Below are 16349 nucleotides of genomic sequence, written 5' to 3' on the forward strand. Positions count from 1 at the left end.
ACAGTGCAAGTGCAAGGACGCATTTTGTTGTTTGGGGTGATTTTGCTTTTAGTTTTCCCCAAATTTATACAGTAAAATGACCTAAAAATGAAGACAGTTATAGTCAGCATCACTCTGAATATATATCAATTAAAAGAATGAGCTAACCTATAAAGGAACACTTTTTATGTGTGTTGGAAAATGGGACACAGTGCAGGTGCCAGGACGCATTTTGTTGTTTGGGGTGATTTTGCTTTTAATTTTCTCCAAAACTATACAGTAAAATGAGTCGAGCATTAATACAGTAGTAGTCAGGGTCACTCTGAAAACATATCAATTGGAAGAATGAGCTAACCTATAAAGGAAATCTTTTTATGAGTGTTTGAATATAAGGAAATTATCCAAGTGCAAGAATGTTTGGGGTGATGTTGCCTTTAATCTTCTCTGAAACTGTACAGTGAAACGAATACATTAATAGTCAGGATCACGCTGAAAAAAATATTAATTGAAAGAATGAGCAAACTTTTTTTGCTCATATATATATATATATATATATATATATATATATATACACACACACACACACATAAATGAAAAAATAACGAATAAAAAACATTAATATGAACATTAATATGATAATTAATGTACAATACAAACGTTTATGTACAAAGATAATGCATTTACAAACATTAAAATAAAAGTAAAAAAAAAAAAACATAAGTGTAAAGGAAACACCGGTATGACAGCTTCTTTAGAGCCATTTAGACCGCGCTCAGCACCCGTACCGTAAGTGCGCGATTAGACGCGCAAACGAAAAAAAGTGCGCCTGGCTTGAACGCAGTGAAAGACCGACTCATTTCCGAGAATCGGTTCATTAGAACAGTTTATTTTAAAGAACCGTAAAAAGGAATTCAGCTATTCTTTTACGCCATAACATCAGATATGGGAAATAGGCTGTTCTCGGTTCAGAGTGTCGGCTCCAGTGCGTTTTTATAAGTCGGTTTAACTTATTCTCCGAAAGATCCGTCTCAAAAGTTGTAGTTTTTGACAGTAATGGTCCGCGAATCGGTTCATTCAAATCAGTTTATTTTAAAGAACTGTTTCCATGATAAGGATTCAACATTTTATGTTCAGTTGAGTTCATTGTAGCCTTGATTCAGCCCATAAAACATACAGTAATTTAGAACATCAATTATTTTCATATTATATCCATATCAGCTCAGTTACTTATCGGTTCTTGGCTCATTATTCGAAAGGTTCTCGTTCAACGCTGCACTGCGAGTCGAATCGGTTTTCAACTTATTCATTGAAGAGATCCGACTCATAAGATTCATAAATCGCTATAGCATTAACCTAAGCGGCAAGGTTTGTTTTTTCCTACACATTATTATATTGCCAAAGTCATTTCAAAGTTGCATCGGTTGCGTGTGGCTCTGATTAGTGTGTTTTTACTTCTCCATGTTTATGCAATAGCGTTAGCTATAGAGAAGTGTAGTTGCAGGCTGCGTTTCAAAACCCACTGAGCCGCCTACCTAGACTGCCTATATGGGCACCGAGGGCGCGTCTGGGACGCTCGGAAAGCTGTTGCGAAAGCGTCCCGACAGCGTAAACGACTTACCAAAACGCACAGGAGCGTTACAACAAGTGCGCGAACGATGTCCAGAAATGCTTTCTAGACAGGCAGCGCTCTTGTTTTTGACACACCACCATACTGTCCAGTGACAGGCGTGCTCGGTGCATGCGTGCTGCTGGAGTCAGTCTGTGACGTTCTTGTCCCAGAATGCTGCCTGGTAAACAGACATGGAAGCACCTGGTGAAGACCTCCACAGTCACTGAGCACTGCACTCGCTCTTTGAACGGATCTTCATTTTCAACACACCCTAAAGCCTGCGCCTTTGTTCTCTCTAGAGCTCAACCGGGACCTCTGAAGTCCAGGGCATTGGTAAGAGAACAATGATGACATCGAGATCAGCTGCTAATGTCTGTTCTGCCAGTTAGCCAGTTGCATGCTACAGCAGTGCCACCAATGGCTGGCTTCAGCTGCTCAGTTAGCGAGGAAGCTAAACCTGATGTCGTCCCCCTCCCCCTCTTATGTGTCTAACATTTTATTTTGGTGACGTAATACTCAAGTTTACTTTGTTCGCTTCGCTCTATGACAAACCCGCTATGTTTAGTCCTTAGAGAAAAGTTGTTGTGGGAGCCATTCTAATGACTGGTTGATCCTGCTATTATTACTTTCACTTTCCCATAAGAGCACTTGCTCGTTTGAAGTTACCTAGTGGATGCAAACAAGTGGACAGGACTAGAAATGAATGAAGCCTTAAGAATAAGTTGAATTAGTAAACATTAGCATTGAACACTTGTAAAACTTCAAGGACATGACAGGTTTTACAAAAGATCTCATGACTCTCAAAGTTGAAAATTAAACTTTGTACAAAAGGGGAATCATCGAGGAGAGGAAAATTAGGGCTGTTTACAGAATCTGCCAACCTACTTTTCTTTTTCCCTAATTGTCTTCACCTAGTTTTAAAGTGTTTGTTTTTGTGTATGTGTGTGTTAGGCAAAAAGTTAGCTTTTAAACATTTTCAATCGAATATGGTTTGGTTTTTATGCAATTTTATGTATAATAAAATTAATGATTTTTAAGATCGTTTTATATATAAAATGACAGTAGTTTAACTTTCTTCAAATTTAAATCTCATATTTCATGCAGTATTTCAAAGTTATTGTAATAAGCCAGCTTTGGCTTCAGCTGTGCATGCTAAATTTGGAATATTAATTGTTTTTAGTTTAACTCTATGCACCCCCTGTAAGGTGTTTACCAAGAGTAGATTCTTGTGCTGGAAACTGCAATTTTTGTATAGTTCTGTAGAATCAAGGTCAAGTCAAGTCAAGTCTGCTTTATGGTAGACACACCGAAGGGGAAATCTTTGCAACATCTCATCATAAGTCATAAATCAGACTCTGTTTCTCTCATACAGACACTTGATGCGTGATGCATTTATCACTTTCCATTGACACAAACAACAGGCTGATAGTCATCCAATTAACATCAGAATGATGCTGTTGGTATATATCTGTTATTTTGCTCTTGTTTTGAAATTACTCATCACATCAGTTATAATTTATTCAGACTCATTCTGAAAATACATACCAGAAACATTTTTTGTTATACATAAATGGATGAAGTCATGGAGTGCAAATTCTGCTTATTTCATGTTATTCAATAGGTTATGAATTTGATGTTGCACTGAGCATATGCTAGAAAGCCAAAACATTTTCACTGGTTGCTTTATAGCCCTGAGACGGATTATCAGGCTGCCAACTGAAGGGCTCTCAGATGGTTAGCCAGGGATAGTCGTTATTGGATTGGATTACTCTGTAGCGACGGGCTCCTCCTCAAGTAGATCTTGAGCTAGTAAAAACTATAGAGAAGAAAGCCGCAGGCCTTAGGTCACAAAGGCTCCTCTGTCAAAAAACAAACGGCTAATTCCCTGAACTGTGATTATTACACACTGAGTATTAAAATAATGCTGCTAACATTAATCTGCCCCTTCATCTGTTTCCTTTTTGCAGATTCCCTCACCATCTTGGGTGGCAGTCGGGAATCACCATAGCTGATGAGGATCTACTGACTTGACCAGTTTTGTTCCAATTTTTACTTTTGACAAGGTATGAAATAATAATATGTCGAAAATGAAATAATGATTTTATTTGATGAAACTTAAGGGCATATTTTATTAATTTCACAATTTCTAAACATATTGCTTTTTAACATTTTTTAATCCATCACAAGCATTACTATGCTTTGAAAAGGAATATTTCACCCACAAACTGAAATTTGGGCCATCCAAATTTGTTTCTTTATCAGAACAGATTTGGAGTAATTTAGCTGTCCTTTGCAGCGAATGGGTGCCATCAGAACAAGAAACTTCAGTCAATCAATTCATGTCTTATAAAGAAAAAAGCAGCGTGAAACAAATCCATAATTAAGACGTTTTAGCTTTAAACTGTTGCTTCTGGGCAAAAGTTCAGTACATATTGCATAATAATGCTTCCTCCAGTGAAAAACTCCACCCCCTGTTGTTCTCTCAAATAAAAAAAAAAAACAGAAACTTATTTTTTTAGAACTGTTTTGGACTGTTTTTGCTTGTAAACAGTGCTGGGTCTGTGCCTATTGCTCTCCTGCTGACAACATTTTCACTGGAGAAAAAAATTATGGATAGATCATTCATATTTTAACTAGAAGCAACATTTTGTTAAAAACGTCTTAAAGGGATAGTTCACCCAAAAATGAAAATTCTGTCATTAATTACTCACCCCAATGTCATTCCAAACCCTTAAGACCTTCGTTCACCTTCAGATACAAATTAAGATATTTTTAATGAAATCTGAGAGCTCTCTGACCCTCCATAGACAGCAAGGATACTACCAAAATCAAGGCACAGAAATGTGGCAAGGACATCGGTAAAATAGTCCATGTGACATCAGGGGTTCAACCATAATTTTACGAAGCTACAATAATACTTTTTGTGTGCAAAGAAAACAATAATAACATTCAACAATTCTTCTCCCCGAGTTACCATCTTCCGCCATTTTGGAGATTGCCCCAGAACATAATCAGCATTGTAGAAAGCGTGTGCATGCTGAGTGTAAACAACGCTGATTACATTGAGTAATGACAGAAGATGGATTTGTTTCTTGCCAACACAATGCATTTCACTTCACAAGCCATTAATTGATGAACTGGAGTCATGTGGATTATTGTGATGTTTTTATCAACTGTTTGAAATCTTAGTCTGATGGCACCCATTCACTGCAGAGGATCCATTGGTGAGCAATTGATGCTAAATTTATTCTAATCTGTTCCAATAAGCAAACAAAAATCTTTGCTTGTCTGAGGGTGAGCAACTTTTCAGCAAATTTTTGGGTGAGCTATTCCTTTATTGGGCTATGGTAGTAAATTGTTACTAGATTCATATTATAAAACTGTAGTCTAAAAACAGTTTAAGGACTAGAATACACTCAAGGAGGGAAAACGGAATAAATCCTATTAATCAAAACATTTTTGCTGTAAATGTTCTGTATATCGTATAGACTGTGTTTAATATAAACACTTTAGGTGACTGCATTAAGCACAAATTCGACTTGAAGCTATTTTGCATCCGATTAAAAACTGTTTGCCTCTATTATCTGTTCTTATTCTAGATGAATTGGCCCCGACATATCTGATTGTATATGAGACACATTCTTGCAAGTGGCGAAATGGCTAAGTATAGCCTAGAATTTATTTGCAATTGCCTGTGCTCCAAAATGTGATTCATAACATGTGGCTGATCAGAGTACATTAATTTTAGAGCACGCAAAAGTGTGGAGTTTTTTTTTATACTTAATAACATAGTCTTTAACTATACCTCTAACTTTATCAACCTGGAGTGCGTTTCCCAAAAACAACTATGGTTGCAAGTTCCGACGTTACCAATAGAGTTCAATGGAACTAACAATCATAGTTAGCTAACGATGCTTTTGGGAAACGCACCCCAGATGGTGTCTGTAAAAATTAGCAAAATTTGTTAAAGAATTGCAGCAATGTAGGTTCGTGCAACTGAGTCAGACTGTTCTTTAGATAAATTACTATGTTGAAAATATGTCAGATCTAGATATGCTTAATACCAGTGTGAGAAAACAATGCTCAGAGCATCAAATGATTAATCCATGTCTGTCGTTAAAATAGCCTGCCAAATGCACTGTCTTAACCTTTTTCATTCTTTTTTTTTTTTTTTTTTTTTAAGTGAATAGATTTGTTTTGCTCCTTGGATAGCCCGATGTAACAAACTGCATGCATTGAAAAAATTACTGAAAGTACTTTGTGTTTTATTTCTGGTCACAAATGTAACCAGCGGGATACTACAGAGTCTATTTATTCATCAGTTTGCTGAGTAAGATCCAACAGAATGTTGCAAACAATAATTATTTAATTTTATTTTACCATCAAGCACTTACTGTCAAAAGGGAATGATGATCCAAGAATAAAAGCATATTTCTTTCGACTTTTACTTTGCTTTTTAATGTAACTATTTATAATGTGAATCAGCCAGAATGGGACTCTGGGTTTTCTTACTGGTCATGAGTGTGACCGCTGTCATGTTTGCATGTAGTGTTACCAAGTTTTAAATGAAAAAGTAATCTTAAAGGGATGGTTCACCCCAAAATGAACATTTTATTATCATTTAATCACCCTCATGTTGTTCCAAACCTGTATAAATTTATTTCTTCTATGGAATACAAAAGAAGATATTTTGAAGAATGTAACTAAACCATTGACTTAAAGATTTTGGGTGAACTATCCATTTAATGATGCAATAATAATAATAATAATAGACCATTTAAATATAATCTAAATATTTAAATATGTCTCGTATATGGTAGTTGCATCTATATGAATTGTTTTATGTGCTTCCTTTAAGAGGGATAAAATGGCTTTGGTCTTGTGACTTTGTACAACCATCATGCTAAAATGATCACATCAGTTTAAGACAGTCTGCATTTTGATTTATAGCTGATAACTCTGTATAAAACACATAGACAATATATTTTAGATACCCTTCAAGCTAAAAAAAAAAAACACCACACATGTGACCCTGGACCACAAAACCAGTCATAAGGGTCGATTTTTTTAAATTGAGATTTATACATCATCTGAACGCTGAATAAATAAGCTTTCCATTTATGTTAGGATAGGACAATATTTGGCTGAGACACAATTATTTGAAAATCTGGAATCTAAGGGTGCAAAAAAGTCTAAATATTGAGAAAATCGCCTTTAAAGTTGTCCAAATGAAGTTTTTAGTAAAGCATTTTACTGATCAAAAATTAAGTTTTGATATATTTATGGTAGGAAATTTACAAAAATATATTTATGGAACATGATCTTTACTTAATATCGTACTGATTTTTGGCATGAAAGAAACATGTATAATTTTGACTCAATGTACTGTGGGCTATTGCTACAAATAAACCCGTGCTACTTATGTGCTACTTATGGTTTTGTGCTCCAGGGTCACATATCGGTTCAGAAATATTACTAGTGGAATTAAATAGGTTAGCATTTGTTGTAGGTCAGACTAAGTCGTTCAAAGCAGCAAGCATCATGTTTTTCTCAGAAAAAGTATTTATTATCTAGTAGTGGCTGGTTTTCTTTTTTGTCGAAGTCAGTATTAAGAGAATGGGGAATTCCCAAGTCAATTGATTCACCTTTTTATTTATTTAGTCATTTTGTCCAAAGCGACTTACAAATGAGGACATAAGAAGCAATCAAAACCTACAAAAGAGCAACAACGTGCAAGTGCTATTACAAGTCTTGGTTAGCCTAACGCAGTACAGATAATAATTTTTTTTTTTTTTAAAGTAAAAAGTCATATAGATAAAATAAAATTAGAATAGAGAGTGCTAGAGTAATCTAGTTTTTTAATCGAAACCTATTAAGGTATACGTTTGTGACACCATAATAAGGTAAACATTTCTCCCCACACGCAGGTGAAGCCCAGATTTCCTCACTATTAAGCACATACGCCTTAGTGAAAGGAAGTTTTGAGGTCGTGCTTAAACTTTTATCTCTGTTATCTGCTCTTAATGCACGTTTCGAGACGCACCGCCTAGTGCAGCACGCATCAGGGGAACCAAAGACGCCCTAGTCCTAGTGAATGAATCGCGTATTCGGCTCAATGTCATTCATTGAGGGAATCCGCTCGGCCACCTTAAGCGCTCACTGCTGTGTTACATTGTAGCGGAAAGAATGTCGGAAAGGGCCGATGATGACGTCAGGGGGGAGCAGCAGCAGCGCAGAGCGGCCAGGCAGCTGAAGCAGCGGGGAGAAGCCTCCACAGCAATGGCGACTGTTGCGGAGCGCAGATCCCTGCCTAGTCCTGAAATAATGCTGGGACAGCCTTGGAGCAGCTGGGTCGATGCTGTGAAACTCTACGGGAGCGACGGTGAGTTGATCGGCCGCCGTCGGCCATTGCATTTCAGCGGGCAGCCGCGTCAGATCGCGAGCTTTTGCCCGATTGCGTGCAGTTTTGAAATATTAAGAAACGCGAGAACAAGCCAGCAAGTGTAACTATTTATGTAACGCGATCCAAATCGCTTCCTCAGGTACAGAATTGGAAGAAAGTTTGAAAGAATGCGGGAAAAATCGCGAAGCCATGAGACTCTGCAGAGACGGTAAGTAGTGTTGCTTTCTCTGGTCAAAGGTGTGTTTTTGTTTTGGTGCTGTGTGCAGACTTTTCACGCACCGGCTCGCCGTGAAACAAGTGCAGCTGACTTTTGACAGTACTACCCATGAAAACTCTGCTATTACGTTAGTTACAAGCGTTTAAAACGAGCTCTTGTATGTGCATTTTCATAGGCTGTTCTGTAGGAACATTAGTTACTATACAAGTCCAAGTTGCATGTTAGTACTTGTTTGAATTTGAATTTAAAAGAAAGTAGCTGAAGTAGAATACATGCTATAATATGCATAAAATTGCCATGCTTAAAATGTTTTAAATGCGTACAAACAGATATATGACATTTGAATAGAAACCTGCATGCGTAATATGTTTGGATAAGTCACACATATCATGATACACTAATTGTTTGAAGGTTAGAATTATGAAATCTAAATCATATGTAGAATTATACATTATTACTACACAGCTCTTTGGAATACTTGATTTTTAATGGTCATTCGGTCGTCAAATTGCCAGAGCCGTTGCTGTATAAATAACCACTTATCTGGTAAACTGTTCTGTATCTCTACAAGTAATGCCCATATTTGTGCTCATTTATCCTTGTAATAAGTAGAGAAATATAAAAAAACGACAGGTCGGGCTTTTCTTTAGTGTTCCTGGACACCTCAGCGACCTATAATTATTTGTTAACCAGCTGCTTCACGTCAAAGTCCTCATCACCCTGATTATTTTTAAGTGTATTGTAGTCAAACATTTTATGATACACCAAGTGTTTAAATGTCAGAATTCTGAAATCTGAATTACATGTAGAATTATACATGCGACTCTCTGGAATACTTGATTTTTATTGGTCAGTCGTGGGATTCTGTCGTCAAATCGTCAGAGTTGTCATTGTATAAATAACCACTCATCCGGGAAACTGTTCCATATCTCTACAAGTACACTACTAAAATAATTCAAGTACAAACTCGGTGTTTAATGTCCATGTATTTGCTTATTTGGTGAGTATCCTTGTAATAAGTAGGGAAGTATAAAGATGGACAGGTCAGGATTTTCTTTAGTGTTCCTGGACACCTCAGCGACCTTTTTTTAGCTTATATAATTTAAGCTCCGATCAATATTTCATGTATATTTATTAATTATTTGTTTCACGTAGAAGTGATCACCCTGTTTTTATTTTGCGATAATTAACAACTGACTGGATGTTAGCTCTTACTTAGGTTTAAATGAATTTAAGGGTAACACTTTAAGTTAGTTTTTATTGAGTTACTTTTATTCGTTACACTTTATTTTAAGGTGTCCTTGTTACAGTGTAATATTAATTAACTACATGTACTTACTATATGGGAACGGTTAGGATAAGGTTTGGTCTAGGGTTACTTGCTTGTAATTATGCATAATTTATTGTTATTATAATAGTAAGTACATGTAACGTGTAACAAAGTCACTCAGTAACTCAGCTGTATCATTTATGTGTCTAATGGTCAAGGTAGTTGTCAATCAGATTTGTTTAATCCACCTTTTGTAAATTAAATATGTGTAACTAGCATATTAGTAACCCCAACAAAGCAGATGACGTTTTACAGTGTCTGTCATGGGTGTTCTTATGAAGATCTTAGCTTTATATTTAGTTGCCATGAAGTTTATAAACATGTCATCACCAGGCTTTTTTCTCACTCTTTTTCTGTTAGTATAGGAAGGAAGCATGAAATACTGTACCTGGCAGGGCATTTATCTAACAGTGCATTTGCATTGACAAACAATAGAGCTATCTTGTGCACCACTGCTCCATTGCACAATTTAGAGTAAATTGGTAACGTCTGGGCAGACTCAAAGTCGTCGCACAGGAATCTGTCAGATATGTCAACCTTAGGGTTACATAAGATGAAAAACAAGACCCTTTTGCCTGTACGGACTGAAATCATTGCTGGTTTTATGTTTAATTAGTGTTTTCTATTTAAATTTAGATTTAATTTTAAGCAGATCTGTTCTCAGGTCAAAGTAAAGCCAACACTTCAAACACATCTTTATTAAGACTTTAGTTTCAGTTTCACCATTGTCTGTGCTTGAAATATTTATGTGTGAGGATGTGTTAAAAGCAGTATATGTTGTGCTTGTAGATATGGACGTTATTGCTTCTATGCCTCAGCTTAAGAGCACTACATGTTATTGTATAGTCAGGATGGGGTGTCCAGCCTTGACTGCAGGATGATTTGAGAAAAAAAGAAAAGAAAATATCCTTAAAACTGTATTTATATAATATACTCACTGGCCACTTTATTAGGTACACCTTGCTAGTACCGGGTTGGACCCCCTTTTGCCTTCAGAACTGCCTTAATTCTTCGTGGCATAGATTCAACAAGATGTTGGAAACATTCCTCAGAGATTTTGGTCCATATTGACATGATAGCATCACGCAGTTGCTGCAGATTTGTTGGCTGCACATCCATGATGTGAATCTCCCGTTCCACCACATCCCAAAGGTGCTCTATTGGATTGAGATCTGGTGACTGTGGAGGCCATTTGAGTAAAGTGAACTCATTGTCATGTTCAAGAAACCAGTCTGAGATGATTTGAGCTTTGTGACATGGTGCATTATCCTGCTGGAAGTAGCATCAGAAGATGGGTACACTGTAGTCATAAAGGGATGGACATGGTCAGCAACAATACTCAGGTTGGCTGTTGCATTTAAATGATGCTCAATTGGTACTAAGGGGCCCAAAGTGTGCCAAGAAACTATCCCCCACACCATTACACCACCACCAGCAGCCTGAACCGTTGAGACAAGGCAGGATGGATCCATGCTTTCATGTTCTTTATGCCAAATTCTGGCTCTACCATCTGAATGTCACAGCAGAAATCGAGACTCATCAGACCAGGCAACGTTTGTCCAATCTTCTATTGTCCAGTTTTGGTGAGCCTGTGCGAATTGTAGCCTCCGTTTCCTGTTCATAGCTGACAGGAGCGGCACCCGGTGTGGTCTTCTGCTGCTGTAGCCCATCTGCTTCAGGGTTTGACGTGTTGTGCGTTCAGAGATAGTATTCTGCATAGCTTGGTTGTAACGAGTGGTTATTTGAGTTACTGTTGCCTTTCTATCATCTCTTACCAGTCTGCCCATTCTCCTCTGACCTCTGACATCAACAAGGCATTTTCGTCCACACAACTGCCGCTCACTGGATATTTTCTCTTTTTCAGACCATTCCTTGTAAACCCTAGGGATGGTTGTGCGTGAAAATCCCAGTAGATCAGCAGTTTTTGAAATACTCAGACCAGCCCGTCTGGAACCAACAACCATTCCACGTTCAGAGTCACTTAAATCCCCTTTCTTTCCCATTCTGATGCTCGGTTTGAACTTCAGCAAGTCGTCTTCACCACATCTAGATGCCTAAATGCATTGAGTTGCTGCCATGTGATTGGCTGATTAGCAATTTGTGTTACCAAGCAATTGAACAGGTGTACCTAATAAAGTGGCCGATGAGTGTATATTCATAATGATTAAAGGTAATGATTATTCATAATGATTAAATTTTGTAATTTATTCACTCTCATGGAGTTCCAAACCTCTATACTTTTTTCTGTAAGATGGAAATTTGAAGTTTTTTGAAGGATGTTGGTAACCATGGAAAAAAACAAAAAACAAACACTGAGACAATTCTCAAAATATCTTCTATTATGTTTAAGGGAGTAAATCAGACAGGTTCAAATAAACATTTCCTTATTAGTACAAGCATGTTATCTTTACAGAAAACATACTATGTTTCAAAGTCAGTCATCTGATTATATTGTGCATAATAAATTTGTGTTTATAAATTACACAGACAGGGAGCACGGCAGGATAAAAATTACAACAAAGCTGGTCTCATGCTATCACAAACTTTATAAGTCCCACTTCTGATTATGAGCTCAACAACTTCAAGAGATCGACTCACATTGCTTTCAAATGCAACTTTTAACTACCATATTCCTATTCACGATCATTCTGGTAGCACTTGAAGGCAGCAACAGTGAAAAAAGGCAGAGACAACGATAGCTTTAGCAATTAGCTTTACAGAGTGCCACGAAGCTCTTTCAGAAAGGCAATTTGGAAACAAACGCGTGATATTTACTTTGTCTGGAGCTGACGTTCGAGCACAAAGCGTTGGTATTGATGCCTAAACATTTAGGGGAATTCACAGAATTTTTCCCTGTGGTATTTCCTTTAAAAATGAAATTTAGCCACAGTGTCCTCAGCTCAGATGGGGGGAGATTATGGCGACTCCTATGTTCAAAAGTGCATCCCAAAACACAATGCTTGTATTGCCTCTTTGGCGCTGACGTTGTATATCTTCAGTATTGGAGGACTGCAGCTTCTCACTTAGGGCTGTGTTTATGCTAATAGGGCAAAGAGCGTCACAAACGGGCGAGACTTTTTTCCCCTCTGTGACGTAAACAGAGGGAGAATCTGAAACAGCTCGTTTGGAGAGACTGTTCATGATTTATTGGTTTTATTAAAAAACTAGTGGGTGGATTTTTAACATTATAGGCTGGTTGTTTTCTCACACTGTGGCCACACAACTGTGTTCAAACACTTTATAACAGTGATTTTTGCATAATAGGTCCCCTTTAATAGAGTTATTGTATTAATACTAGTTTAGCGTTGCCGGTGGCAGACTGAGATGCAAGGCTGTAAGTAAAACAAGTCGTACAATTTCCTTGTTTATCTCTAATTATGCCTAAATATTTGGTTTTAGACAGCTCGTTAAAACTAAATTAACAAACTAAAGGTATCCAGCCAACTGCAGTCACTGATTTGCACTTTTTCTTTTTCAAAATAATCTGATTACTATTTGACTATTATTTCCTAATTAGCAATTGTGCATGTATATGAAATCAAGTGCCTCTGGTCAGGGAAATTTCACTTCAAATGGCCTTATGTTGTACTTGATTATTTGTTATTAAAGTACCATAAAAATTATTCTGGACTTGAAGGTCCAGAATTGGCAATCACATGTTGATCATGCAGGAAATAAAAAATATCACTTATGCTCTTCTCTTATCACTTATTCTTACTTTCCACAGAGAAAAAGCTCTGTGAATGTAATTGTGTATCAGATAAATGATGTCTGTATGCACTAATCCAGGGGTTCCCAAACTCATTCCTGGAGCCTCCCCAACACTACACATTTTGCATGTCTCCCTTATCAATCACACCTGATTCAACTCATCAGCTCATTAGTAGCAACTCCAAGACCTGAAATGGGTGTGTCAGACAAAGGAGACATGCAAAATGTGCAGTGCTGGGGAGGCTCCAGGAACGTTTGAGAACCCCTGTGACTAATCTAACAGCGTGCCTAATTCATTTCTTGACAGTCTCTCACAAATTGCAAAACTGCCCTGAGAATTACATAAAGCCAACTTACTTTGTTGAAAGTGTTTGATCATCTGGTCTAAAGTTGATGGAGGCAAGAGGCTGTGATTGGACTCTTTCTCTCTTATTTTTTTTACTCATTTGTGACTCGAGAGCTAACCTGGCCAACCATGTTACTAACCTGCCAAGAAACAAAACGAGGCTTATCACTGTCTTTGAGTCTTATTTGTAGTTTTGAGAATCTTTGAGAGTATTTGTAACATTATAAGCTTAGATGCAACTGTTATTTAGATTCCATTTCTGATTTAGTAAATTCATATACATACACTTTTGGGGTCAGTAAGACTTTTTTTCTAAGATTCTTTCTGAAGAAATTTCAATTTATGCTCACCAATGCTTAATTTAATTTAAAACAAAAACAGTAATATTGTGAAAAATTCTTTCATGTGTTTTCAAAAGTTCAAAAGAACAATATTTATTAAAAATAAAAATCTTCTGCAACATTATAAGTGTCTTTACTTTCACTTTTAATTAATATAAAGTATCCTTGCTGAATAAAAGTATACATTTCTTTAACATTTGACCAGTAGTGTGTTGTTAAGAATTGTTAGATTTCAGAAGGACATTAAAAAAGTTTAGTTTTGTTTCAGTGGGGGGGAAGTTTTGGAAAATGTATAACATTAGCAGAATACCAGTCCTCATTTTTGTCAGCAACTGAAGAGTAATTACCAAACCAAAAACCACCTGAACCAGCAGGAGCAGAGATTTCATAACCCCAGAAGCTAGTGTTCCCACAAACACACACATATAAACAGTGGAACAGTCTATTTTGCACTTGCATGATTGCTGTACGTTGATCAGTGAAAGGTGACTGAATGGAGAGATGTGTGGTGAGGATCTTGCAGCTCTTCATCAGGTGGGGAAAAGCGAGCTGGGAGGAGACGCAGACACACCAGGCATGGAGTTAAACCTGCGAGTGTGTTCGTGCACAGGGCTTCTAAGAGCTTCTCTACCTAGATCGTTTATCAATGAAAGGGTTGGTCAAATTATCCACTCACAATCTCTCTCTCTCTTCCTTATCGCCATCTCTGTGTCTCTCTCGCTTTGTCACAATTTTCCGTCCCTTTTTTTCTCTCTCCTTCATTTTCGTATCCGTAGCTTCCATCCGCATCTCCATTCTCTTTCTTTCGGTACATTCTGTCTGTTCTCTACTTCCTCTCAGACCTGAGACACATGATTAGAAGACAATAGAATATCTGTGGTTTTCATGTCAAGTCAACCTGGCTCTGGTGGAGTGAGCGTATCCTGTCTGCATCTCTGATATGCTGTCATAAGCATGTTGTTGTCTAATGTTGGGATTGATATCCGGAAGAGTGCTAAGGCTCAGATTTTATTTCGTTGTAAAGCTCATTTGAAATTTTTAAAGGACACTGTCCTCCTCGTGTTCTTTGAAATGGATGTTTCTCTCTGTAGGAATCCCTCAAAGCTGGGAAAAAAATGCTGTTCAAAATATAGCATGTAACCTTTAAGGCTACTCCTGAAAATAGGTCCTCCTTAGGCCCTAGAAATCACTTATCTTTACAAGTGTACTAACCGTTTGCATTTGTATAATTTGAATGTGTGTGAAATGTCTGCATATACCTCGCCAACTGAGATGACTTGGCTTTGCATCAACGTCTGCATTGTTGTGAATATGTTTTGAGGAAAAATCCCAGAAATATATTTCAAATATAAGAAACTTGACTTTTTAGTAAATCATAAGAAAAGTGTGGTCTATGTATGTATCAGATGGACATCTTTGTTTGGTTGTTGCACATTTTTTACTATTATTTTAGAATCGGTTGTAAGATGTCAAATTAATTAATATAATCAGCTGTACTAAATTAGTGAGTTAAACTTACAGCCTGAATTCTAGCATTTCTATTATTTATTTATTTTTAAAGAAATTAAAACTTCAGCCTGATTGCATTAAATTAAAAGTGAAAGAAAAGACTTACATTTTTACAAAAAAATATTTCAAATAAGTCAAAAGTCGTCGTGACGTATTGTCAATAAATGCAGTTCTTTTCAACTTTCTATGCATCAATTTTCATTTCCATGAAAATATTAAGCAGCTTGGTTGTTTTAATATTGTTAATACGAAACATTTTTTGAACTGCAAATCAGCATATTAGAATGATTTCTGAAGGCCATGTGACACTGAAGACTGTTGTAATAGCTGGAAAAAAATTATTTCATACTACAAACATTTAAAGGTTCACCTGATAATTTAATATATACTGATTATTATTACTGATAATTTAATATTTCATCCACAGACATTTTTTTTTAATCGTTTTACATATGTATAACACTAGTGACTGATATTTGATAAAGTGATAATCATGTAGCCCATTTGACATTTTCAGATGACACTTCTGCTTTTGAATTGTTTTGTTTGAAAATGAACTCCGATCAGTTGGAATTACTCAAAAGATGCTGTTTTAGAGATTAAAAAGCTGTTTTTAATTAATGTTGAATCATTCAGTCGTTTTCATGTTCAATTAAACTGATAAATATCAGTCTGCCTTATACTGGGTATATCTATAATTGATTAAATGACAAGATTTAGGTTTGCAAACAGTTCACTTTGCATCAGGACAGCTGTGGCTCCAAACCCTAGCCTTGGTTATCTACTTCTTGATGGTTATCTTTTGGGAATTCCTAAAGAGACTAATGTTCTGATTGGCGGTGATTACTGTGAGAAGAGCACAGGTACACCCAGGTGACGCTGACGATTCAATGGCGTATTTTCA

At 36.8% G+C, this 16349-nt stretch overlaps 1 protein-coding gene across 1 annotated transcript in view; it reads left to right on the forward strand.

Annotated features, from left to right (window-relative positions):
- The first annotated feature begins 1735 nt into the window (after positions 1 to 1735).
- The window catches only part of LOC306855412 (ataxin-7-like), a 30348-nt gene continuing 15734 nt past the window's right edge, over positions 1736 to 16349 (forward strand). The window contains exons 1-4 of the mRNA XM_079394122.1: positions 1736 to 1921; positions 3556 to 3651; positions 7767 to 7970; positions 8131 to 8199. Coding sequence (XP_079250248.1) covers positions 7775 to 7970; positions 8131 to 8199 — 265 coding nt within the window. The 5' untranslated portion in view covers positions 1736 to 1921; positions 3556 to 3651; positions 7767 to 7774. The remainder of the gene's footprint in view (positions 1922 to 3555; positions 3652 to 7766; positions 7971 to 8130; positions 8200 to 16349) is intronic.

The sequence above is a fragment of the Barbus barbus genome (assembly GCF_936440315.1).
Source record: "Barbus barbus genome assembly, chromosome: 35".
NCBI lineage: Eukaryota > Metazoa > Chordata > Actinopteri > Cypriniformes > Cyprinidae > Barbus > Barbus barbus.